Raw genomic sequence first — 27,144 nt, 5'->3', positions numbered from 1 at the left:
GCGACCCATCGTCGTAACGGGTGTTCCATGGGGAGCACCCATGGGTGCTACTTCATGTGGGGCTGCGGAGTTGGGTTGGGGTTATGGGGCTGCGGGTTATGGGGTTCAGGGGTGGGGTTGGGGTGGGAGGTTGTAGGGTTGGGTGTGGGGTGGGAGGGATGTGGGGCTGGGTGTCGAGCACCCATGGGTGCTACTTTGTTATGGGGCTGCGGTGGGGCCGGGAGGGGTGGGGTTGGGGAGGGAGGTTGTGGGGCTGGGGTGGCTGCCGGGCACCCATGGGTGCTCAGCAATCCCAGCTTGAGGGCGGCACCCGGGCAGACGTTGGGTTCTGTGTGGGGCTGGGGGTGCAGCAGGAGCCCCCAAAACCCCAACCAACCCCAACCCCAACCCCAACCAACCCCAACCCCAACCCCAACCCCAACCTCAACCCCAACCCCAACCAACCCCAACCCCAACCCCAACCAACCCCAACCAACCCCAACCAACCCCAACCCCAACCCCAACCTCAACCCCAACCCCAACCCCAACCAACCCCAACCCCAACCCCAACCAACCCCAACCCCAACCCCAACCCCAACCCCAACCCAACCCCAACCCCAACCCCAACCCCAACCAACCCCAACCAACCCCAACCCCAACCCCAACCCCAACCAACCCCAACCCCAACCCCAACCAACCCCAACCCCAACCCCAACCCCAACCCCAACCCCAACCCCAACCCCAACCAACCCAACCCCAACCCCAACCCCAACCCCAACCAACCCCAACCCCAACCCCAACCTCAACCCCAATCCCAACCAACCCCAACCCCAACCCCCATCCATCCGCAGTTCCGGAACTCCTCGCCTCGCGTGGGGCCCGGAGAACCCCGCGGCTTCCCCCCTCCCCCCCCCCCCGCTCCATTTCCGCTCCCGGTCCCGCAGCTCCCGGCCCCGCACGGCCGCCCCGCACTGCGCGATGCTCCGCCTGCTGTGCACCGCGCTGCTCCACGCGCTGCTGCTCCGCGCTCAGCTCCCGCCGCGGGTCGACATCCCGGCCGGTGAGAGCGAGGGGGGAGACGGGCACCCATGGGCGCTGCTGCCTCCGTTGGGGCTGGGGGATCGTGGGGGGTGTGGGGCACCCATGGGTGCTGCTGACTCTGTTGGGGCTGGGGGGTTGTGGGGGGTGTGGGGCACCCATGGGCGCTGCTGACTCTGTTGGGGCTGGGGGGTTGTGGGGCTGGGAGGTGTGGGGTTGTGGGGCACCCATGGGTGCTGCTGCTTCCGTTGGGGCTGTGGAGTTGTGGGGTGTGAGGTTGGGGTGGGAGGGATGTGGGGTTGGGGCACCCATGGGTGCTGCCTCGATGTGGGGTTGTGGGGCTGGGAGGTGTGGGGTTGGGGGGGGGGGGGGGAGGGTGTTGGGCACCCATGGGTGCTCCCCAGCTCAGTAATCCCCGTGTTATGGGGTGGCAGTTATGGGGTGGCAGTTATGGGGCCGTGGCTGCGGAGCTGGGAGCCGACTGCTGTGGGGCCGTAGGGGTGGGTTTGGGGTGGGGTGTCGGACACCCATGGGTGCAGCGATGGGGCAGCTGGGGAGCAGCTCCGGACCCACTGGGAGAGCACCGCACCCATAGGTGCACAGCGAGACTGCAGCTCTGCCCCACAGAGCACCCTATAGAGCGCCCCACAGCATCACTTCCCCATTGCGCCGCTGCGCTTCCTGCTTCCCTGGCCCCACAGCGCTGTGCCCCATAAAGAACTGCCCCCCAACCCCATAAAGAACTGCCCCCCAAATCCCATAAAGAACTGCCCCCCAACCCCATAAAGAACTGCCCCCCAAATCCCATAAAGAACTGCCCCCCAACCCCATAAAGAACTGCCCCCAAATCCCATAAAGAACTGCCCCCCAACCCCATAAAGAACTGCCCCCCAACCCCATAAAGAACTGCCCCCCAACCCCATAAAGAACTGCCCCCAAATCCCATAAAGAACTGCCCCCCAACCCCATAAAGAACTGCCCCCCAAATCCCTTAAAGAACTGCCCCCCAACCCCATAAAGAACTGCCCCCCAAATCCCTTAAAGAACTGCCCCCCAACCCCATAAAGAACTGCCCCCCAAATCCCTTAAAGAACTGCCCCCCAACCCCATAAAGAACTGCCCCCCCCCGACCCCACACAGCCCTGCACTCTGACCCCACACCACCCGACCCCATGGGGCGCTGCTGCCCCCCGCCCCCCACGCAGGCGGATCTCTGCCCCACATCCCCTTTCGGGATCCCGTTGGGGGGTGGAAGCCGCGCTGTGTGGGGAACTGTGGGGCGCCTATGGGGAAATGAGCCCCCCGCCCCCCCCACGCACCCCACAGATCCCACAGAGCCCACAGACCCCACTGACCCCACAGACCCCACAGACCCCACTGACCCCATGTGCCCCACAGATCCCAATGCCCCCCCCCCCCCCCCCCCAAACCCCATGGCACCCACGGGCTCCACTGACCCCACAGACCCCACAGACCCCATGTGCCCCACAGACGCCCCCACTCCACAAACCCTCACAGCCCCTGACCCCCCCACCCCACACCCATGGCACCCACAGACCCCACGGACCCCACGGACCCCCCACCCCACAGCCCCCACAACCTCTCCCACCCCACAGAGCTCACAATGACCCCCCACCCCACAGACCCCATTTGCCCCATAGACCCCAGAATCCCGAGACCCAAGGCTCCCCCCCCCACACCGACACCGCGTGCCCCCCCCCAGACCCCCAGACCCAAAGACCCCCTGACCGCACTGCCCCCACAACCCTCCCCATCACCCCCCCTCCCCCCAGAGCCCCCAGACCCAAAGACCCCAAAGACCCCCAGACCCCCCCAGACCTCACAGAGCCCCCAGACCCCCCAGACCCCATTTGCCCCACAGACCGCAGAGCCCCCAGCCCCACGGCTCCCCCCCCCACCCCCCCGCCCCCCTCACCCCCTCCCCGTCTCTCCCCAGGCGACCCCCGCCGCCCGGTCTGGCGCTTCCCGTTGCGGCACGGCGACGCGCTGCTGCTGAGCGCGGACGAGGCGCTGCTCTACGTGGGCGCCCGGGACGCCGTGCTGGCGCTCAACGTCAGCGACCCCGCGCGGCCCCGACTCGTGGCCACGGTCAGCGCCGACCCCATAAGAACCGGCGCCCCAATGGCCCCACTGAGCCCCTGACCCCAATGACCCCATTGAGCCCCGATCCCAATGACCCCATTGAGCCCCTGACCCCAATGACCCCATTGAGCCCCTGACCCCAATGACCCCATCGAGTCCCGATCCCAATGACCCCATTGAGCCCCCACCCCAATGACCCCATTGAGCCCCGATCTCAATGGCCCCACTGAGCCCTGACCCCAATGACCCCATTGAGCCCCGATCCCAATGACCCCATTGAGCCCCGACCCCATAAATCCCACCGTCCCAATGACCCCACTGACCCCCACCCCACTGACCCCATTGAGTCCCTGACCCCAATGACCCCACTGTGCCCCCAACCCCCATTGATCCCATTGAGCCCCTGACCCCACTGAAACCCTGACCCCACTGACCCCAACGACCCCACTGAGCCCTGAACCCCAATGACCCCACAAGAGCCCCCAATCCCACTGACCCCATTGAGCCCCAACCCTACTGAACCCCTGGCCCCACTGAGCCCCCAACCCCACTGACCCCATGGACCCCACAGACCCCACAGCCCTGCCCACCCCACTGCCCCCCTTCTTTGCCCCCATAGGTGCCGTGGGGACCCACGGAGGAGAGAAAGAGGGAGTGCAGCCTGAAGAGGAAGAGCCCCGAGGTGGGGGGGGGTCGTGGGGTGTGGGGTTGTGGGGTGCTGTGGGGTGCAGGGTGTTGTGGGATGCTATGGGGCGCTGTGAGGCACTATGGGATTTGGGGCGCTATGGGGTGCTATGGAGTGCCATGGGGCACTATGGGGCTCTATGGGTTCTATGGGGCGCTATGGAGCGCTATGGGGTGCTATGAGGCACTGTGGGATGCAATGGGGCGCTATGGGGCCCTGTGGGATGCAATGGGGCGCTATGGGGCGCTATGGGGTGCTATGGGGCACTGTGAGGCACTATGAGGCGCTGTAGGGTGCTATGGGGCTCTATGGGGCGCTGTGGGGGCGCTATAGGATGCTATGGGACAATGTAGGGCAGTATGGGGCAGTATGGGATGCTGTGGGGTGCTGTGGGGCGCTGTGGGGCTCTATGGGGAGCTGTAGGGCGCTGTGGGGCTCTATGGGGCGCTGTGGGGCGCTGTGGGGCGCTATGGGGCTCTATGGGGAGTTGCAGGGCGCTGTGGGGCTCTGTGGGGCGCTGTGGGGCTCTATGGGGAGCTGTGGGGCTCTATGGGGCTCTATGGGGCGCTTTGGGGCGCTGTGGGGCGCTGTGGGGCTCTATGGGGAGCTGTGGGGCGCTGTGGGGCGCTATGGGGCTCTATGGGGAGCTGTAGGGCGCTGTGGGGCTCTATGGGGCGCTGTGGGGCTCTATGGGGCGCCCCCCCATGGCGGCTGTCCCCGCTCAGACCGAGTGCTTCAACTTCATCCGGGTCCTGGTGGCTCTGAACCGCACCCACCTGTACGCGTGCGGCACCAACGCCTTCAGCCCCGCCTGCACCCACATCGTGAGCCGGGACGGGGGTGGGGGGACCCCGGGGGGGCTGGGTGTCCCTGGGGGGTGTGGGGTGATGAGTGAGCAGCCCGGGGTGTGGGGCTGAGGGTGTGCGGCTGGGCGATGCGTGCCCCACATCTATGGGGCTGGGGTGCCGTGTGCCCCACATCCATGGGGCTGGGGAGCAGTGGGGCGCCTGTCTGTAGGGCTGTGGGGTTGGGGGATGCGTGCCCCACATCTATGGGGCTGGGGTGCCGTGTGCCCCACATCTATGGGGCTGGGGTGCTGTGTGCCCCCTCCCCGCAGCCACAGCCCCACAGCTGTTGGTCCCTCTGACAACCCCATGCTTCCCACCCCCCCCGCCCCACATCTGTGGGTCCTGCTGACCCCTCCTCGCCCCACAGCTCCTGGACAACTCCTCCATGCCGTGGGTCGCAGTGGGGCAGCGCGATGGAAAGGGGCAAAGCCCCTTTGACCCCCAGCATTCCCACACTGCGCTGCTGGACGGTGAGCAAAAAATGGGGGGGACCCCAAAAGTGGGCCAGGGGGGGACGACCCCAAAGACCGAGGGGGGCGACCGGGGGGCGGAGACCCCAAAAGTGGACCCTGAGACCCTTGGAAACGACCCCAAAAGTGGAGGAGGGGGAGACCCCACAAGTGGGTCCAGGTGACCCCAAAGGGAATTTTGTGTCCCTGCCCCACTGAACCGTCCGACCCCGCTGACCTTTGTGACCCCCTGACCCCACTGACCCCTCTTCCCGCCTCTGACCCCCCTGCCCCATTTGACCCCCTGACCCCACTGCCCCTCTGACCCCTTGACCCCTCTGACCCCCTTGGCCCCTCTCCCCCTGCTGCCCCCTCTGCCCCCCTTGGCCCCACTGACCCCACTCCCTCCCTGCCCCACTGCCCCCTCTCACCTCTCTTCCTCCTTTGACCCTTTTGGCCCCTCTGCCCCCCTCTGCCCCCCTGCCCCCCTTTGACGCCGTGCCCCCGTTGCCGCAGGTGGGGAGCTGTACGCAGCCACAGCCAACAACTTCCACGGCACGGAGCCCATCGTCTCGCGCTCGCTGGGCACCCGAACCGCACTCAAAACCGACGCCTTCCTGCGCTGGCTGGCAGGTGGGGAACCGCCCCATAGCGACAGCTGGGGGTCACCGCCCCATAGCGACAGCTGGGGGTCACTGCCCCATAGGGAGAGCTGGGGGTCACCGCCCCATAGCGACAGCTGGGGGTCACTGCCCCATAGCGACAGCTGGGGGTCACCGCCCCATAGGGACAGCTGGGGGTCACCGCCCCATAGCAACAGCTGGGGGTCACTGCCCCATAGGGACAGCTGGGGGTCACTGCCCCATAGCGACAGCTGGGGGTCACCGCCCCATAGGGACAGCTGGGGGTCACCGCCCCATAGCAACAGCTGGGGGTCACTGCCCCATAGGGACAGCTGGGGGTCACCGCCCCATAGCGACAGCTGGGGGTCATTGCCCCATAGCGACAGCACCCATGGGACTCCCACCCCATTGCAACAGCACCCATAGGACCTCCCCACCCCAAAGAAACTCCCACCCCATGGGCCCCACCACCCCATAGGAGCCCCTCACCCCATAGAGACCCACCACCCCATAGGACCCGGCATCTCAGACCCACCACCCCATAGGAGCTCCTCACCCCATAATGACACCCCATAAGGACCCACCACCCCATAGGAGCTCCTCACCCCATAAGGACCCCCCGCCCCGTAGGATCCCCTCACCCCACGAGTCCCCACGGCGCCCCCAGCCCCCTCACCAGAGCCCCGTCCCCAGACGACGCCACCTTCGTGGCCTCGGCCGCCCCCGCCGACGACGACCAGGTTTATTTCTTCTTCGAGGAGACGGCGCTCGAGTTCCGCTGCGTGCAGCGCCTGCGGCTGCCGAGGGTGGCGCGCGTGTGCAAGGTGGGGGGGTGGGGGGGGGGGCCTATGGGGTGGGGGGGGCTTATGGGGTGGGGGTCCCTATGGGACCGAGTGCTTATGGGGTGGGGGGTCCCTATGGGGTGGGGGGTGTTTATGGGGTTGGGGGTTCTTACGGGGTGGGGGGTCCCTATGGGGTAGTGGGTGCTTATGGGGTGGTGGGTCCTTATGGGGTGATGGTTCCCTGTGGGGTGGTGGGTCCCTATGAGGCCTGGGTCCCTATGGGGTGGGGGGTCCCTGTGGGGTAGTGGGTACGTGGGGGGCTGTTGGGGGGGCTGTGCGGGAGGGACGTCCTTGGGGGTCTTTGGGGGGGGGGGACGTCCATGGGTGGAGGGGTGTCTGTGGGTGGGGGTCTCTTGGGGGGCATTCCGTGTATGGGGCTCCGCGGGGGGGGGTTTATGGGGGGGTCTGTGGGTGGGGGTGCGTGGGGGGGGCTGTTAGAGGGGGGTCACGGGTGGAGGGGCGTCTATGGGGGGGTGTCCGTGGGGGGGGGTCCATGAGTGGAAGGATGAAAACGGGGGGGGTCCGTGGGTGGAGGGGACCATGAGTGGAATTTTGTCCGTGGGGAGATCCGGGGGGTGGGGGGGTCCTGGAGGGGGTCCATGAGTGGATGAATATGGGGGGTCCGTGGGTGGAGGGGCGTCTATGGGGAGGTCCGTGGAGGGGTCCATGAGTGGAAGGATGTCCGTGGGGTTCCGAGGACGGTCCGTGGGGGGGTCCGTGGGGGTCCATGAGTGGAAGGACGAATATGGGGGGGTCCGCGGGGCTGAGCGCCCGCCGTGCCGCAGAGCGACGTGGGGGGGGACAAAGTGCTGCAGAAGCGCTGGACCACCTTCCTGAAGGCGCCGCTGCGCTGCTCGCTGTCCGCCCGCTTCCCCGCCGAGCGAATCCGGCACGTCGCCGCCGCCCCCCCCGCCCCCCCCGCCGCCGGCACCGAGCGCGGCGCCGAGTTCTACGGCGTGTTCAACGAGCCGGGGTGCGGGGGGGGGGGGGGGGCGGCGGGGAGGCGAACGGGGTGGGGGGGCGCTGTGGGGTGCGGGGCGTCCTGGGGGTGGCGATGGTGGGGTGCTGTGGGGTGGGGGAATTTATGGGGTGGGGTGTCCCTATGGGGTCTTGGGCCCCTGTGGGGTGGTGGGTCATTATGGGGTGGTGGGTCCTTATGGGGTGGTGGGTCCTTATGGCTTGGGGGTCCTTATGGGGTGGGGTGTCCCTATGGGGTGGTGGGTCCTTATGGGGCGGTGGGTCCTTATGGCTTCGGGGTCCTTATGGGGTGGGGTGTCCCTATGGGGTGGGGTGTCCTTATGGGGTGGTGGGTCATTATGGGGCGGTGGGTCCTTATGGCTTGGGGGTCCTTATGGGGTGGGGGGTCCCTATGGGGTGGGGTGTCCCTATGGGGTGGTGGGTCCTTATGGAGCTTGGGGGGGTTATGGGGTGGGGGATGTCCTTGAGATTGTGGGTTCTATGGGGTGGTGGGTCCTGTGGGGTGGGGGGGTGCTGTGAGGTGCGGGGTGTCGTCGGGGTGGGGGGAGTTTTGCGGGGCGATGGGTCCCTGTGGGGTGGTGGGGTTCGATGGGGTGACGGTGGGGTGCTGCGGGGTGGGGGGCTTTACGGGGTGAGGGGTTCTATGGGTTGGGGGGGTCCTTGGGGTTGTGGGTTCTATAGGCTGGGGGGTTCCTATGAGGTGAGGGGTCTGCAGGGGATGGTGGGTGCTGTGGGGTGATGGGTCTCTATGGGGTGGGGGGGTCCTATGGGGTGATGGGTCCCCATGCGGTTGTGGGGTGCTGAAGGGTGCGGGGCATCCTTGGGGTGGGGGGGGTTGTGGGGCGATGGGTCCCCATGGGATGGTGGGGTTCGATGGGGTGATGGGTCCCTATGGGGTGGGGCTCCTTATGGATCTGCTCCCTATGGCGCAGCTCCTATGGGGCGCCGCTCCTATGCTGCAGTTCCCCGTACGCAGGGCCCCCCGTTTCCCGCAGGCCCCACGGCGGCTCGGCGCTCTGCTCGTTCAGCCGCGCTGCGCTGCGGGCGGCGTTCGAGGGCCGCTTCCTGGAACGGGAGAAGGAAAACGCGGCGTGGAGCGTCCGCAGCGCCCCCAGCGGCGAGGCCAGGCCTGGCAGCGTGAGTGGGGGGCAGATCATCGGACATCCCATAATACAGCGCATAGGACATCCCATAACAGCCCATAGGACATCCCATAACACAGCCTATAGGACATCCCATAACAGCCTATAGGACATCCCATAACACAGCCTATAGGACATCCCATAACAGCCTATAGGACATCCCATAACAGCCTATAGGACATCCCATAACACAGCCCATAGGACATCCCATAACAGCCTATAGGACATCCCATAACACAGCCTATAGAACATCCCATAACAGCCCATAGGACATCCCATAACACAGCACATAGGACATCCCATAACAGCCTATAGGACATCCCATAACAGCCCATAGGACATCCCATAACACAGCCTATAGAACATCCCATAACAGCCCATAGGACATCCCATAACAGCCCAGAGGACATCTCATAACACAGCCCATAGGACATCCCATAACACAGCCTATAGGACATCCCATAACACAGCCCATAGGACATCCCATAACAGCCTATAGGACATCCCATAACACAGCCTATAGGACATCCCATAACAGCCCATAGGACATCCCATAACACAGCCTATAGGACATCCCATAACAGCCTATAGGACATCCCATAACACAGCCCATAGGACATCCCATAACAGCCTATAGGACATCCCATAACACAGCCCATAGGACATCCCATAACAGCACATAGGACATCCCATAACAGCCTATAGAACATCCCATAACAGCCTATAGGACATCCCATAACACAGCCTATAGGACATCCCATAACACGGCCTATAGGACATCCCATAACAGCACATAGGACATCCCATAACAGCCCATAGGACATCCCATAACAGCCTATAGGACATCCCATAACACAGCCCATAGGACATCCCATAACACGGCCTATAGGACATCCCATAACACAGCCTATAGGACATCCCATAACAGCACATAGGACATCCCATAACACAGCCCATAGGACATCCCATAACACAGCCTATAGGACATCCCATAACACAGCCTATAGGACATCCCATAACACAGCCTATAGAACATCCCATAAGACAGCCTATAGGACATCCCATAACAGCACATAGGACATCCCATAACAGCCTATAGGACATCCCATAACACAGCCTATAGGACATCCCATAACACAGCCTATAGGACATCCCATAACAGCCTATAGGACATCCCATAACACAGCCTATAGGACATCCCATAACAGCCCATAGGACATCCCATAACAGCCTATAGGACATCCCATAACACAGCCCATAGGACATCCCATAACAGCCCATAGGACATCCCATAACAGCCCATAGGACATCCCATAACACAGCCCATAGGACATCCCATAACACAGCCTATAGGACATCCCATAACACAGCCCATAGGACATCCCATAACACAGCCTATAGGACATCCCATAACACAGCCCATAGGACATCCCATAACACAGCCTATAGGACATCCCATAACAGCCCATAGGACATCCCATAACACAGCCTATAGGACATCCCATAACACAGCCCATAGGACATCCCATAACACAGCCTATACGACATCCCATAACAGCCCATAGGACATCCCATAACACAGCCTATAGGACATCCCATAACAGCCCATAGGACATCCCATAACAGCCTATAGGACATCCCATAACACAGCCCATAGGACATCCCATAACAGCCTATAGGACATCCCATAACACAGCCCATAGGACATCCCATAACAGCCCATAGGACATCCCATAACAGCCCATAGGACATCCCATAACAGCCTATAGGACATCCCATAACACAGCCTATAGAACATCCCATAACACAGCACATAGGACATCCCATAACAGCCTATAGGACATCCCATAACAGCCCATAGGACATCCCATAACAGCCTATAGAACATCCCATAACAGCCTATAGGACATCCCATAACACAGCCTATAGGACATCCCATAACACGGCCTATAGGACATCCCATAACAGCACATAGGACATCCCATAACAGCCCATAGGACATCCCATAACAGCCTATAGGACATCCCATAACACAGCCCATAGGACATCCCATAACACGGCCTATAGGACATCCCATAACACAGCCTATAGGACATCCCATAACAGCACATAGGACATCCCATAACACAGCCCATAGGACATCCCATAACACAGCCTATAGGACATCCCATAACACAGCCTATAGGACATCCCATAACACAGCCTATAGAACATCCCATAAGACAGCCTATAGGACATCCCATAACAGCACATAGGACATCCCATAACAGCCTATAGGACATCCCATAACACAGCCTATAGGATATCCCATAACACAGCCTATAGGACATCCCATAACAGCCTATAGGACATCCCATAACACAGCCTATAGGACATCCCATAACAGCCCATAGGACATCCCATAACAGCCTATAGGACATCCCATAACACAGCCCATAGGACATCCCATAACAGCCCATAGGACATCCCATAACAGCCCATAGGACATCCCATAACACAGCCCATAGGACATCCCATAACACAGCCTATAGGACATCCCATAACACAGCCCATAGGACATCCCATAACACAGCCTATAGGACATCCCATAACACAGCCCATAGGACATTCCATAACACAGCCTATAGGACATCCCATAACAGCCCATAGGACATCCCATAACACAGCCCATAGGACATCCCATAACACAGCCCATAGGACATTCCATAACACAGCCTATACGACATCCCATAACAGCCCATAGGACATCCCATAACACAGCCTATAGGACATCCCATAACAGCCCATAGGACATCCCATAACAGCCTATAGGACATCCCATAACACAGCCCATAGGACATCCCATAACAGCCTATAGGACATCCCATAACACAGCCCATAGGACATCCCATAACAGCCCATAGGACATCCCATAACAGCCCATAGGACATCCCATAACAGCCTATAGGACATCCCATAACACAGCCTATAGAACATCCCATAACACAGCACATAGGACATCCCATAACAGCCTATAGGACATCCCATAACAGCCCATAGGACATCCCATAACACAGCCTATAGGACATCCCATAACACAGCCTATAGAACATCCCATAACAGCCCATAGGACATCCCATAACACAGCCTATAGGACATCCCATAACAGCCCATAGGACATCCCATAACAGCCCATAGGACATCGCATAACACAGCCCATAGGACATCCCATAACACAGCCTATAGGACATCCCATAACAGCCTATAGGACATCCCATAACAGCCCATAGGACATCCCATAACAGCCCATAGGACATCCCATAACACAGCCTATAGGACATCCCATAACACAGCCTATAGGACATCCCATAACAGCCCATAGGACATCCCATAACAGCCCATAGGACATCCCATAACACAGCCTATAGGACATCCCATAACACAGCCTATAGGACATCCCATAACAGCCTATAGGACATCCCATAACACAGCCCATAGGACATCCCATAATACAGCCCATAGGACATCCCATAACAGCCCATAGGACATCCCATAACAGCCTATAGGACATCCCATAACACAGCCCATAGGACATCCCATAACACAGCCTATAGGACATCCCATAACAGCCCATAGGACATCCCATAACACAGCCTATAGGACATCCCATAACAGCCCATAGGACATCCCATAACACAGCCCATAGGACATCCCATAACACAGCCTATAGGACATCCCATAACAGCCCATAGGACATCCCATAACACAGCCTATAGGACATCCCATAACAGCCCATAGGACATCCCATAACACAGCCCATAGGACATCCGATAACAGCCTATAGGACATCCCATAACACAGCCTATAGGACATCCCATAACAGCCCATAGGACATCGCATAACACAGCCCATAGGACATCCCATAACACAGCCTATAGGACATCCCATAACAGCCTATAGGACATCCCATAACACAGCCTATAGGACATCCCATAACAGCCCATAGGACATCCCATAACACAGCCTATAGAACATCCCATAACAGCCCATAGGACATCCCATAACAGCCCATAGGACATCGCATAACACAGCCCATAGGACATCCCATAACACAGCCTATAGGACATCCCATAACACAGCCCATAGGACATCCCATAACACAGCCTATAGGACATCCCATAACACAGCCCATAGGACATTCCATAACACAGCCTATAGGACATCCCATAACAGCCCATAGGACATCCCATAACACAGCCTATAGGACATCCCATAACACAGCCCATAGGACATTCCATAACACAGCCTATACGACATCCCATAACAGCCCATAGGACATCCCATAACACAGCCTATAGGACATCCCATAACAGCCCATAGGACATCCCATAACAGCCTATAGGACATCCCATAACACAGCCCATAGGACATCCCATAACAGCCTATAGGACATCCCATAACACAGCCCATAGGACATCCCATAACAGCCCATAGGACATCCCATAACAGCCCATAGGACATCCCATAACAGCCTATAGGACATCCCATAACACAGCCTATAGAACATCCCATAACACAGCACATAGGACATCCCATAACAGCCTATAGGACATCCCATAACAGCCCATAGGACATCCCATAACAGCCTATAGAACATCCCATAACAGCCTATAGGACATCCCATAACACAGCCTATAGGACATCCCATAACACGGCCTATAGGACATCCCATAACAGCACATAGGACATCCCATAACAGCCCATAGGACATCCCATAACAGCCTATAGGACATCCCATAACACAGCCCATAGGACATCCCATAACACGGCCTATAGGACATCCCATAACACAGCCTATAGGACATCCCATAACAGCACATAGGACATCCCATAACACAGCCCATAGGACATCCCATAACACAGCCTATAGGACATCCCATAACACAGCCTATAGGACATCCCATAACACAGCCTATAGAACATCCCATAAGACAGCCTATAGGACATCCCATAACAGCACATAGGACATCCCATAACAGCCTATAGGACATCCCATAACACAGCCTATAGGATATCCCATAACACAGCCTATAGGACATCCCATAACAGCCTATAGGACATCCCATAACACAGCCTATAGGACATCCCATAACAGCCCATAGGACATCCCATAACAGCCTATAGGACATCCCATAACACAGCCCATAGGACATCCCATAACAGCCCATAGGACATCCCATAACAGCCCATAGGACATCCCATAACACAGCCCATAGGACATCCCATAACACAGCCTATAGGACATCCCATAACACAGCCCATAGGACATCCCATAACACAGCCTATAGGACATCCCATAACACAGCCCATAGGACATTCCATAACACAGCCTATAGGACATCCCATAACAGCCCATAGGACATCCCATAACACAGCCCATAGGACATCCCATAACACAGCCCATAGGACATTCCATAACACAGCCTATACGACATCCCATAACAGCCCATAGGACATCCCATAACACAGCCTATAGGACATCCCATAACAGCCCATAGGACATCCCATAACAGCCTATAGGACATCCCATAACACAGCCCATAGGACATCCCATAACAGCCTATAGGACATCCCATAACACAGCCCATAGGACATCCCATAACAGCCCATAGGACATCCCATAACAGCCCATAGGACATCCCATAACAGCCTATAGGACATCCCATAACACAGCCTATAGAACATCCCATAACACAGCACATAGGACATCCCATAACAGCCTATAGGACATCCCATAACAGCCCATAGGACATCCCATAACACAGCCTATAGGACATCCCATAACACAGCCTATAGAACATCCCATAACAGCCCATAGGACATCCCATAACACAGCCTATAGGACATCCCATAACAGCCCATAGGACATCCCATAACAGCCCATAGGACATCGCATAACACAGCCCATAGGACATCCCATAACACAGCCTATAGGACATCCCATAACAGCCTATAGGACATCCCATAACAGCCCATAGGACATCCCATAACAGCCCATAGGACATCCCATAACACAGCCTATAGGACATCCCATAACACAGCCTATAGGACATCCCATAACAGCCCATAGGACATCCCATAACAGCCCATAGGACATCCCATAACACAGCCTATAGGACATCCCATAACACAGCCTATAGGACATCCCATAACAGCCTATAGGACATCCCATAACACAGCCCATAGGACATCCCATAATACAGCCCATAGGACATCCCATAACAGCCCATAGGACATCCCATAACAGCCTATAGGACATCCCATAACACAGCCCATAGGACATCCCATAACACAGCCTATAGGACATCCCATAACAGCCCATAGGACATCCCATAACACAGCCTATAGGACATCCCATAACAGCCCATAGGACATCCCATAACACAGCCCATAGGACATCCCATAACACAGCCTATAGGACATCCCATAACAGCCCATAGGACATCCCATAACACAGCCTATAGGACATCCCATAACAGCCCATAGGACATCCCATAACACAGCCCATAGGACATCCGATAACAGCCTATAGGACATCCCATAACACAGCCTATAGGACATCCCATAACAGCCCATAGGACATCGCATAACACAGCCCATAGGACATCCCATAACACAGCCTATAGGACATCCCATAACAGCCTATAGGACATCCCATAACACAGCCTATAGGACATCCCATAACAGCCCATAGGACATCCCATAACACAGCCTATAGAACATCCCATAACAGCCCATAGGACATCCCATAACAGCCCATAGGACATCGCATAACACAGCCCATAGGACATCCCATAACACAGCCTATAGGACATCCCATAACACAGCCTATAGGACATCCCATAACACAGCCCATAGGACATCCCATAACACAGCCTATAGGACATCCCATAACAGCCCATAGGACATCCCATAACAGCCTATAGGACATCCCATAACAGCCTATAGGACATCCCATAACAGCACATAGGACATCTCATAACAGCCTATAGGACATCCCATAACACAGCCTATAGGACATCCCATAACAGCCCATAGGACATCCCATAACAGCCCATAGGACATCCCATAACACAGCCTATAGGACATCCCATAACAGCCTATAGGACATCCCATAACACAGCCCATAGGACATCCCATAATACAGCCCATAGGACATCCCATAACAGCCCATAGGACATCCCATAACAGCCTATAGGACATCCCATAACACAGCCCATAGGACATCCCATAACACAGCCTATAGGACATCCCATAACAGCCCATAGGACATCCCATAACACAGCCTATAGGACATCCCATAACAGCCCATAGGACATCCCATAACACAGCCTATAGGACATCCCATAACAGCCTATAGGACATCCCATAACAGCCCATAGGACATCCCATAACAGCCCATAGGACATCCCATAACACAGCCTATAGGACATCCCATAACACAGCCCATAGGACATCCCATAACACAGCCCATAGGACATCCCATAACAGCCCATAGGACATCCCATAACAGCCTATAGGACATCCCATAACACAGCCTATAGGACATCCCATAATACAGCCCATAGGACATCCCATAACACAGCCTATAGGACATCCCATAACAGCCCATAGGACATCCCATAACAGCCTATAGGACATCCCATAACACAGCCTATAGGACATCCCATAACACAGCCCATAGGACATCCCATAACAGCCTATAGGACATCCCATAACACAGCCTATAGGACATCCCATAACAGCCTAGAGGACATCCCATAACAGCCTATAGGACATCCCATAACACAGCCTATAGGACATCCCATAACAGCCTAGAGGACATCCCATAACAGCCTATAGGACATCCCATAACACAGCCTATAGGACATCCCATAACAGCCTATAGGACATCCCATTACAGTCCATAGGACATCCCATAACACAGCCTATAGGACATCCCATAACAGCCTATAGGACATCCCATAACACAGCCCATAGGACATCCCATAACAGCCTATAGGACATCCCATAACACAGCCCATAGGACATCCCATAACAGCCTATAGGACATCCCATAACACAGCCTATAGGACATCCCATAACAGCCTATAGGACATCCCATAATACAGCCCATAGGACATCCCATAACAGCCTATAGGACATCCCATAACACAGCCCATAGGACATCCCATAACACACCCTATAGGACATCCCATAACAGCCTATAGGACATCCCATAACACAGCCTATAGGACATCCCTTAACAGCCTATAGGACATCCCATAACACACCCTATAGGACATCCCATAACAGCCTATAGGACATCCCATAATACAGCCCATAGGACATCCCATAACAGCCTATAGGACATCCCATAACAAAGCCTATGGGACATCCCATAACAGCCTATAGGACATCCCATAATACAGCCCATAGGACATCCCATAACACAGCCCATAGGACATCCCATAACAGCCCATAGGACATCCCATAACACAGCCTATAGGACATCCCATAACACAGCCCATAGGACATCCCATAACACAGCCTATAGGACATCCCATAACACAGCCTATAGGACATCCCATAACACAGCCTATAGAACATCCCATAAGACAGCCTATAGGACATCCCATAACAGCACATAGGACATCCCATAACAGCCCATAGGACATCCCATAACAGCCTATAGGACATCCCATAACAGACCATAGGACATCCCATAACACAGCCTATAGGACATCCCATAACACAGCCCATAGGACATCCCATAACAGCCTATAGGACATCCCATAACAGCCCATAGGACATCCCATAACAGCCTATAGGACATCCCATAACACAGCCCATAGGACATCCCATAACAGCCTATAGGACATCCCATAACACACCCTATAGGACATCCCATAACACAGCCTATAGGACATCCCATAACAGCCTATAGGACATCCCATAACAGCCCATAGGACATCCCATAACAGCCTATAGGACATCCCATAACACAGCCTGTAGGACATCCCATAACAGCCCATAGGACATCCCATAACAGCCTATAGGACATCCCATAACAGCCTATAGGACATCCCATAACACAGCCTATAGGACATCTCATAACACAGCCTATAGGACATCCCATAACACAGCCCATAGGACATCCCATAACAGCCTATAGGACATCCCATAACACAGCCTATAGGACATCCCATAACACAGCCCATAGGACATCCCATAACAGCCCATAGGACATCCCATAACACAGCCCATAGGACATCCCATAACACAGCCTATAGGACATCCCATAACAGCCCATAGGACATCCCATAACACAGCCCATAGGACATCCCATAACACAGCCTATAGGACATCCCATAACACAGCCCATAGGACATCCCATAACAGCCTATTGGACATCCCATAACACAGCCTATAGGACATCCCATAATACAGCCCATAGGACATCCCATAACAGCCCATAGGACATCCCATAACACAGCATATAGGACATCCCATAACAGCCCATAGGACATCCCATAACACAGCCTATAGGACATCCCATAACAGCCCATAGGACATCCCATAACACAGCCTATAGGACATCCCATAACACAGCCCATAGGACATCCCATAACACAGCCTATAGGACATCCCATAACACAGCCTATAGGACATCCCATAACACAGCCCATAGGACATCCCATAACAGCCCATAGGACATCCCATAACAGCCTATAGGACATCCCATAACAGCACATAGGACATCCCATAACAGCCTATAGGACATCCCATAACACAGCCTATAGGACATCCCATAACAGCCCATAGGACATCCCATAACACAGCCCATAGGACATCCCATAACACAGCCCATAGGACATCCCATAACAGACCATAGGACATCCCATAACACAGCCTATAGGACATCCCATAACAGCCCATAGGACATCCCATAACACAGCCTATAGGACATCCCATAACAGCCTATAGGACATCCCATAACACAGCCTATAGGACATCCCATAACACAGCCTATAGGACATCCCATAACAGCACATAGGACATCCCATAACACAGCCTATAGGACATCCCATAACACAGCCCATAGGACATCCCATAACAGCCTATAGGACATCCCATAACAGCCTATAGGACATCCCATAACACAGCCTATAGGACATCTCATAACACAGCCTATAGGACATCCCATAACAGCCCATAGGACATCCCATAACAGCCTATAGGACATCCCATAACACACCCTATAGGACATCCCATAACACAGCCTATAGGACATCCCATAACAGCCTATAGGACATCCCATAACAGCCCATAGGACATCCCATAACAGCCTATAGGACATCCCATAACACAGCCTGTAGGACATCCCATAACAGCCCATAGGACATCCCATAACAGCCTATAGGACATCCCATAACAGCCTATAGGACATCCCATAACACAGCCCATAGGACATCCCATAACACAGCCTATAGGACATCCCATAACAGCCCATAGGACATCCCATAACACAGCCCATAGGACATCCCATAACACAGCCTATAGGACATCCCATAACACAGCCCATAGGACATCCCATAACAGCCTATTGGACATCCCATAACACAGCCTATAGGACATCCCATAATACAGCCCATAGGACATCCCATAACAGCCCATAGGACATCCCATAACACAGCATATAGGACATCCCATAACAGCCCATAGGACATCCCATAACACAGCCTATAGGACATCCCATAACAGCCCATAGGACATCCCATAACACAGCCTATAGGACATCCCATAACAGCCCATAGGACATCCCATAACACAGCCTATAGGACATCCCATAACACAGCCCATAGGACATCCCATAACACAGCCTATAGGACATCCCATAACACAGCCTATAGGACATCCCATAACACAGCCCATAGGACATCCCATAACAGCCCATAGGACATCCCATAACAGCCTATAGGACATCCCATAACAGCACATAGGACATCCCATAACAGCCTATAGGACATCCCATAACACAGCCTATAGGACATCCCATAACACAGCCTATAGGACATCCCATAACAGCCCATAGGACATCCCATAACACAGCCCATAGGACATCCCATAACACAGCCCATAGGACATCCCATAACAGCCCATAGGACATCCCATAACACAGCCTATAGGACATCCCATAACAGCCCATAGGACATCCCATAACACAGCCTATAGGACATCCTATAACAGCCTATAGGACATCCCATAACACAGCCTATAGGACATCCCATAACACAGCCTATAGGACATCCCATAACAGCACATAGGACATCCCATAACACAGCCTATAGGACATCCCATAACACAGCCCATAGGACATCCCATAACAGCCTATAGGACATCCCATAACAGCCTATAGGACATCCCATAACACAGCCTATAGGACATCTCATAACACAGCCTATAGGACATCCCATAACAGCCCATAGGACATCCCATAACAGCCCATAGGACATCCCATAACACAGCCTATAGGACATCCCATAACACAGCCTATAGGACATCTCATAACACAGCCTATAGGACATCCCATAACACAGCCTATAGGACATCCCATAACACAGCCCATAGGACATCCCATAACAGCCCTTAGGACATCCCATAACACAGCCCATAGGACATCCCATAACAGCCTATAGGACATCCCATAACAGCCCATAGGACATCCCATAACAGCCTATAGGACATCCCATAACACAGCCTATAGGACATCCCATAACAGCCCATAGGACATCCCATAACAGCCTATAGGACATCCCATAACACAGCCCATAGGACATCCCATAACAGCCCATAGGACATCCCATAACACAGCCTATAGGACATCCCATAACAGCCTATAGGACATCCCATAACACAGCCTATAGGACATCCCATAACACAGCCCATAGGACATCCCATAACACAGCCTATAGGACATCCCATAACACAGCCCATAGGACATTCCATAACACAGCCCATAGGACATCCCATAACACCCCATAGGACATCCCATAACAGCCCATAGGACATCCCATAACACAGCCTATAGGACATCCCATAACACAGCCTATAGGACATCCCATAACACAGCCCATAGGACATCCCATAACACAGCCTATAGGACATCCCATAACACAGCCCATAGGACATTCCATAACACAGCCCATAGGACATCCCATAACACCCCATAGGACATCCCATAACAGCCCATAGGACATCCCATAACACAGCCTATAGGACATCCCATAACACAGCCTATAGGACATCCCATAACAGCCCATAGGACATCCCATAACAGCCCATAGGACATCCCATAACACAGCCTATAGGACATCCCATAACACAGCCCATAGGACATCCCATAACACAGCCCATAGGACATCCCATAACACCCCATAGGACATCCCATAACAGCCCATAGGACATCCCATAACACAGCCTATAGGACATCCCATAACACAGCCTATAGGACATCCCATAACACAGCCTATAGGACATCCCATAACAGCCTATAGGACATCCCATAACAGCTCCCCTGTGCCCCAGTTTCCCCACATCCCCTCCCCTGTTCCCCTCAGGTCCAGACGCCCCAGAGCTCCGCTCCCCCTGGGCTCCGGGTCCCTCTGGCTCCTTCCCCCTCCCACCCCCTCCCATCCCGCAGTGCTCCGTTGCGCCGTCGTCCGACCAGGCGCTGACCTTCATGAAGGACCATTTCCTGATGGAGACCCCGGTGCCCCCCGCCCACGGCCGCCCGCTGCTGCTGAGCCCCAACGTCTCCTACACCCACATCGCCGTGCACCAAGCGCGCGGCGTCGGCGGCACCCCGTACCGAGTGCTGTTCATGGCCACCGGTGCGTCTGCGGGGCGGGGGGCCCTGCGGGGTGGTGGCGCTGTGGGGCGGTGGGTCCCTATGGGGCCATGGCTCTATGGGGCGGTGGCTCTATGGGGCTGTGTCCTATGGGGCGGTGGCGCTGTGGGGCGGTGGGTTCTATGTGGCTATGAGTTCTATGGGGCGGGGGGTCCCTATGGGGCCATGGCTCTGTGGGCCGGTGTGTCCCTATGGGGTGGTGGGTCCCTATGGGGCTACGGGTTCTGTGGAGCAGTGTGTCCCTTTTGGGTGGTGGGTCTATGGGGTGGTGGCTCTATGGTGCTGTGTCCCTATGGGGCTGTGTCCTTATGGGGCGGTGGCTCTGTGGGGCGGTGTGTCCCTTTGGGGCCGTGCGTCCCTATGGGGCGGTCGGTCCCTATGGGGCGGTGGCTCTGTGGGGCGGTGGGTCCCTATGGAGCGGTGGCTCTGTGGGGCTGTGTCCTATGGGGCGGTGGCTCTATGGAGCTGTGTCCCTATGGGGCGGTGGCTCTGTGGGGCTGTGTCCTATGGGGCGGTGGCTCTGTGGGGCGGTGGGTCCCTATGGGGCAGCGGTGCCATGCTGCGCCCCCCAGCCGAGGGCTCGGTGCACAAGGCGGTGGAGCTGGCGGGCGGCCGCGCGCTGGTGGTGGAGAGCATCCGCGTGTTTGAGGAGCCGCAGGGCATCAGCTGCGTCCTGCTGTCAGCCAGCAAGGTGGGGATGGGGTGGGATGGGATTGGGAGTGGGATGGGATGGGATGGGGTGGGATTGGGGTGGGATTGGGGTGGGATGGGGTGGGAGTGGGAGTGAGATTGGGGTGGGTGGGGATTGGGGTGGGGTGGGATGGGATTGGGTTGGGATGGGATTGGGGTGGGAGTGGGATGGGGTTGGATGGGATGGGGTGGGATGGAGTGGGATGGATGGGATCGTATGGGCTGGGCTGCGCTGCGCTGCGCTGTGCCGTGCCGCCGTGGAGCTCTGCCCTCCCCTCCGTTCGCACTCCCCCTGCAGGCCGTGCTGTACCTGGGCCACGCCGGCGGGCTGCTGGCGGTGCCGCTCTCCAACTGCAGCCAGCACCGCAGCTGCGCCCAGTGCGTCCTGGCCAGGGACCCCGAGTGCGCGTGGAGCAGCGGCAGCGGGCGGTGCGAGAGCCTGCGGGGCAACGGCGGGGAGCGGGGAGCGGCGTCCAGCCTGAGGCGGAGCCTGTGAGCGGCACCCGGAACGGCTGAGCCCATAGACAGCGCCCCACAGCACGAGGCCACGGCCTGAGCCCATAACCTGACCCTATAGCTTGAGCCTACAGCCCAGCTCTATAGCCTGACCCTATAACCTGACCCTGTAACCCGACCCTATAACCTGAGCCTACAGCCCGAGCCTATAAGCATCACACTATAGCCTGACCCTACAGCCTGACCCTATAAACATCACCCTACAGCCTGATCCTATAGGCTGTCTCTACAGCCTGGCCCTATAACCTGACCGTATAAACATGACCCTATATAGCCTGACCCTACAGGCTAACCCTGAGCTTGACCCTACAGCACTGACCCTATAACCTGAGCCGCTACCCCTGACCCTATAAATCTGACCCCATAGCCCTGACCCTATAAACATGACCCTATAACCTGGTCCTATAGCCCTGACCTTATAAACATGACTCTGTAACTCTGATCCTATAACCCTGACCCTACAGCCCTGATCCTACAGCCCTGACCCTATAAACCTAACCTTGTAACTCTGGTCCTATAACCCTGACCCTATAAACCCGACCCTACAGCCCTGATCCTGTAACCCTGACCCTGTAGCCTTAACTCTGACCCTAACCCTGCTCCTGACCCGATCACCCCGACCCTATGACCTCTGACCCCAACCCCATGACCCCTGGCCCCAACCCCATGACCTCTGACCCTGAACCTATGACCTTACCTCTGACCCATGACCTGATCAATGACCCTGACCCTATGACCTTTAACCCTGATTTCACGACCTCCGACCCTATGACCCCGACCCTATGACCTCACCCATGACCCTGACCCCTGACCTCTGACCTCTGACCCCTCAGCACGTGGCTGCAGGACGTGGAGGGAGGCGACGCCAGGAGCCGCTGCCAGCGCGGGAGGAGTGGGGGGGCGGAAATGGAGGCGGAAATGGAGCTGAGTGAGTAGGGGGGGTGGGGGTGGGGCTACGCTCATAGGGGCGGGGCCACACTTGTAGGGGCGGGGCTACGCTCATAGAGGCGGGGCCACACTTGTAGGGGCGGGGCCATGCTCATAGGGGCGGGGTTAGGGTTATAGAGGAAGGGTCAAGATTAGGGTTAGGGTTGTAGGGCTAGTTTTGTAGGGTTAGGGTGAAGGTTGGGGTTAAGGTTGGGGTTATAAGGCGAGGGTTATGGGGTTGGGGTTAGGGTTTGGATAATAGGGTGAGCGTTATGGGGCTGCAGGGATACAGGGTTATAGGAGTTATAGGGGGTTTGGGGTGTGGGGCCAGGGTTAGGGTTGTAGGTTTAGGGTTGGGTTGTAGGGTCAGGGTTAGGGTTTCGGATTGGTGGGTATGAGTGTATGTGTTTATAGGGTCATTGGGGTATGGAGGTGTTGGGTTATGGGGGTGTAGGGTTACAGGGTCATAGGGGTGTGGGGTTATGCGGTTATAGAGGTGTGGGTTTATAGGGGTGTGGGGTTATAGGGTGTAGGGTTAGAGGGTTATAGGGCTATGGGGAATAGGGTTATAGGGTGTAGGGTTATAGGGTTATATGGGGTTATAAGGTTCTATGGGCTATGGGCTATATGGGGTTATAGGGTTATATGAGCTATGGGTTATATGGGATATGGGTTATATGGCTATAGGTTATATGGGGTTATAGGGTTATATGAGCTATGGGTTTTATGGGGTTATAGGGTTATATGGGGTTATATGAGCTATGGGTTTTATGGGGTTATAGGGTTATATGGGGTTACATGAGCTATGGGTTTTATGGGGTTATAGGGTTATATGGGGTTATACGGCAATGGGTTTTATGCAGTTATAGGGTTATATGGGGTTATACGGCTATGGGTTTTATGGGGTTATAGGGTTATATGGGGTTATATGAGCTATGGGTTTTATGGGGTTATAGGGTTATATGGGGTTATATGAGCTATGGGTTTTATGGGGTTATAGGGTTATATGGGGTTATACGGCTATGGGTTTTATGGGGTTATAGGGTTATATGGGGTTATATGAGCTATGGGTTTTATGGGGTTATAGGGTTATATGGGGTTATATGAGCTATGGGTTTTATGGGGTTATAGGGTTATATGGGTTTATATGAGCTATGGGTTTTATGGGGTTATAGGGTTATATGGGTTTATATGAGCTATGGGTTTTATGGGGTTATAGGGTTATATGGGGTTATACGGCTATGGGCTTTATGCAGTTATAGGGTTATATGGGGTTATACGGCTATGGGTTATATGGGGTTATAGGGTTATATGGGGTTATATGGCTATGGGTTCTATGGGGTTATAGGGTTATATGGGGTTATATGAGCTATGGGTTATATGAGGTTATAGGGTTATATGGGGTTATATGAGCTATGGGTTATATGGGGTTATAGGGTTATATGGGGTTATACGGCTATGGGTTATATGGGGTTATAGGGTTATATGGGGTTATATGGCTATGGGTTTTATGGGGTTATAGGGTTATATGGGGTTATATGAGCTATGGGTTTTATGGGGTTATAGGGTTATATGGGGTTATACGGCTATGGGTTATATGGGGTTATAGGGTTATATGGGGTTATACGGCTATGGGTTTTATGGGGTTATAGGGTTATATGGGGTTATATGAGCTATGGGTTTTATGGGGTTATAGGGTTATATGGGGTTATAGGGTTATATGGGGTTATATGAGCTATGGGTTTTATGGGGTTATAGGGTTATATGGGGTTATACGGCTATGGGTTATATGGGGTTATAGGGTTATATGGGGTTATACGGCTATGGGTTTTATGGGGTTATAGGGTTATATGGGGTTATATGAGCTATGGGTTTTATGGGGTTATAGGGTTATATGGGGTTATAGGGTTATATGGGGTTATACGGCTATGGGTTTTATGGGGTTGTAGGGTTATATGGGGTTATATGAGCTATGGGTTATATGGGGTTATAGTGTTATATGGGGTTATATGAGCTATGGGTTTTATGGTGTTATAGGGTTATATGGGGTTATACGGCTATGGGTTATATGGGGTTATAGGGTTATATGGGGTTATATGGCTATGGGTTTTATGGGGTTATAGGGTTATATGGGGTTATATGAGCTATGGGTTTTATGGGGTTATAGGGTTATATGGGGTTATACGGCTATGGGTTATATGGGGTTATAGGGTTATATGGGGTTATATGGCTATGGGTTTTATGGGGTTATAGGGTTATATGGGGTTATATGAGCTATGGGTTTTATGGGGTTATAGGGTTATATGGGGTTATATGAGCTATGGGTTATATGGGGTTATAGGGTTATATGGGGTTATATGAGCTATGGGTTTTATGGGGTTATAGGGTTATATGGGGTTATATGAGCTATGGGTTATATGGGGTTATAGGGTTATATGGGGTTATACGGCTATGGTTTTTATGGGGTTATGGGGTTATATGGGGTTGCCTGGGTTGCCGCCGGCCTCGCGCTCTCCGTTCCTCGCCCGCCCCGCAACGCCGCCTCCTCCCGCAGCGCTGCGCCCCGCCGCTCACAGCGTGCTGCGGCTGCCGTGCCCGCGGCGCTCCGCCTGGGCGGCGTACAGCTGGGAGCGGCCGGCCGGCGCCGGGGACGCGGAGCTGCTGCCCGACCTGACGCTGCTGCTGGTCGCCCAGCGCCGCTCCGTCGGCTCCTACGTCTGCTGGGCCACCGAGAACGGCGTCCGCTGGGCCGCGGCTCGGTACCGCCTGCTGGAGCCCGACGGGGGCGGCCGGGGGAGCGAGGAGGAGGCGACGGCCCCCCCGCGCCCCCCGCCGCATGGCTCCTACTGGCCGCAGTTGGTGGCCGTGGCCGCGCTGCTGGCTTTGACGCTGCCGGCGGCCGTCGGGTTGGGGTTGGTGGCTTTTAGGGCGCGGGGCAAAGCGGGGGGGGTGGAGAAAACCCCCCTGAATGGGGAGGGGGGCGTGGGGGGGGAGAGGGGCTGCGTGCAGATGGACGGAGGGAGCGGCGGCGAGTCTGGAGGGCTGCGGTGAGAAATGGGGCAGATGGGGCCGCGGAGGGGCTGAAGATGGGGGGAGGTTTGGGGTTTTTTGGGGAGAGGGATTGGTGAATTTAATGCAGCGTTATGGGGGGACCCCATAGCAGTGCTGACCCCACTGCAGTGCTCTGCTCACCCCATAGCAGTGCCAGCCCCACTGCAGTGCTGTGCTCACCCCATAGCAGTGCCATCCTCATTGCAGTGCTGTGCTCACCCCATAGCAGTGCCAGCCCCACTGCAGTGCTGTGCTCACCCCATAGCAGTGCCATCCCCACCGCAGTGCTGTGCTCACCCCATAGCAGTGCCAGCCCCATTGCAGTGCTCTGCTCACCCCATAGCA

General features: G+C 55.7%; 2 protein-coding genes and 1 long non-coding RNA gene across 56 annotated transcripts; 2 read left to right on the top strand and 1 right to left on the bottom strand.

Moving 5' to 3' along the window:
• Positions 1-899: 899 nt before the first annotated feature.
• SEMA4F (ssemaphorin 4F) lies at positions 900-27,144 on the top strand. Of its 2 annotated transcripts, none has more exons than XM_052665313.1 (14): positions 900-1,039; positions 2,975-3,126; positions 3,740-3,802; positions 4,531-4,629; positions 5,021-5,123; positions 5,619-5,735; positions 6,356-6,549; positions 7,353-7,540; positions 8,541-8,682; positions 21,409-21,598; positions 22,188-22,306; positions 22,604-22,797; positions 23,655-23,749; positions 26,303-27,144. In XM_052665313.1, the coding sequence occupies exons 1-14, from the start codon at positions 958-960 to the stop codon at positions 26,797-26,799; spliced, it is 2,235 nt and encodes a 744-aa protein (XP_052521273.1). In that variant the 5' UTR covers positions 900-957; the 3' UTR covers positions 26,800-27,144. The 2 variants fall into 2 exon arrangements, with proteins under 2 accessions (XP_052521273.1, XP_052521274.1); XM_052665314.1 differs by having other exon boundaries at positions 6,419-6,549; positions 26,303-27,143.
• LOC128072002 (uncharacterized) lies at positions 8,937-21,301 on the bottom strand. 50 transcript variants are annotated; one of them, XM_052665324.1, is made up of 13 exons: positions 21,119-21,200; positions 19,773-19,888; positions 19,659-19,680; positions 17,465-17,530; positions 16,081-16,240; positions 15,603-15,668; positions 15,069-15,138; positions 14,311-14,376; positions 13,891-13,960; positions 13,249-13,312; positions 11,563-11,652; positions 11,121-11,212; positions 8,937-10,034 (listed from the first exon to the last, which is right to left on the bottom strand). In XM_052665324.1, the coding sequence occupies exons 1-13, from the start codon at positions 21,176-21,178 to the stop codon at positions 9,387-9,389; spliced, it is 1,590 nt and encodes a 529-aa protein (XP_052521284.1). In that variant the 5' UTR covers positions 21,179-21,200; the 3' UTR covers positions 8,937-9,386. The 50 variants fall into 50 exon arrangements, with proteins under 50 accessions (XP_052521284.1, XP_052521288.1, XP_052521287.1 ...); XM_052665328.1 differs by having other exon boundaries at positions 16,149-16,240; XM_052665327.1 differs by having other exon boundaries at positions 16,149-16,240; positions 17,487-17,530.
• Positions 24,107-26,291, top strand: LOC128072005 (uncharacterized). 4 transcript variants are annotated; one of them, XR_008202052.1, is made up of 4 exons: positions 24,280-24,497; positions 25,162-25,195; positions 26,067-26,100; positions 26,155-26,291. It is a non-coding gene; the product is annotated as an uncharacterized LOC128072005 (long non-coding RNA). The 4 variants fall into 4 exon arrangements; XR_008202055.1 differs by lacking the exons at positions 26,067-26,100; positions 26,155-26,291 and adding an exon at positions 24,107-24,250 and having other exon boundaries at positions 24,328-24,497; positions 25,162-25,710; XR_008202053.1 differs by lacking the exon at positions 25,162-25,195.

The sequence above is a fragment of the Tympanuchus pallidicinctus genome, unplaced genomic scaffold, assembly GCF_026119805.1.
Source record: "Tympanuchus pallidicinctus isolate F22 unplaced genomic scaffold, pur_lepc_1.0 scaffold65, whole genome shotgun sequence".
Lineage (NCBI taxonomy): Eukaryota > Metazoa > Chordata > Aves > Galliformes > Phasianidae > Tympanuchus > Tympanuchus pallidicinctus.
This window is presented reverse-complemented; position numbering and strand designations above follow the sequence as displayed.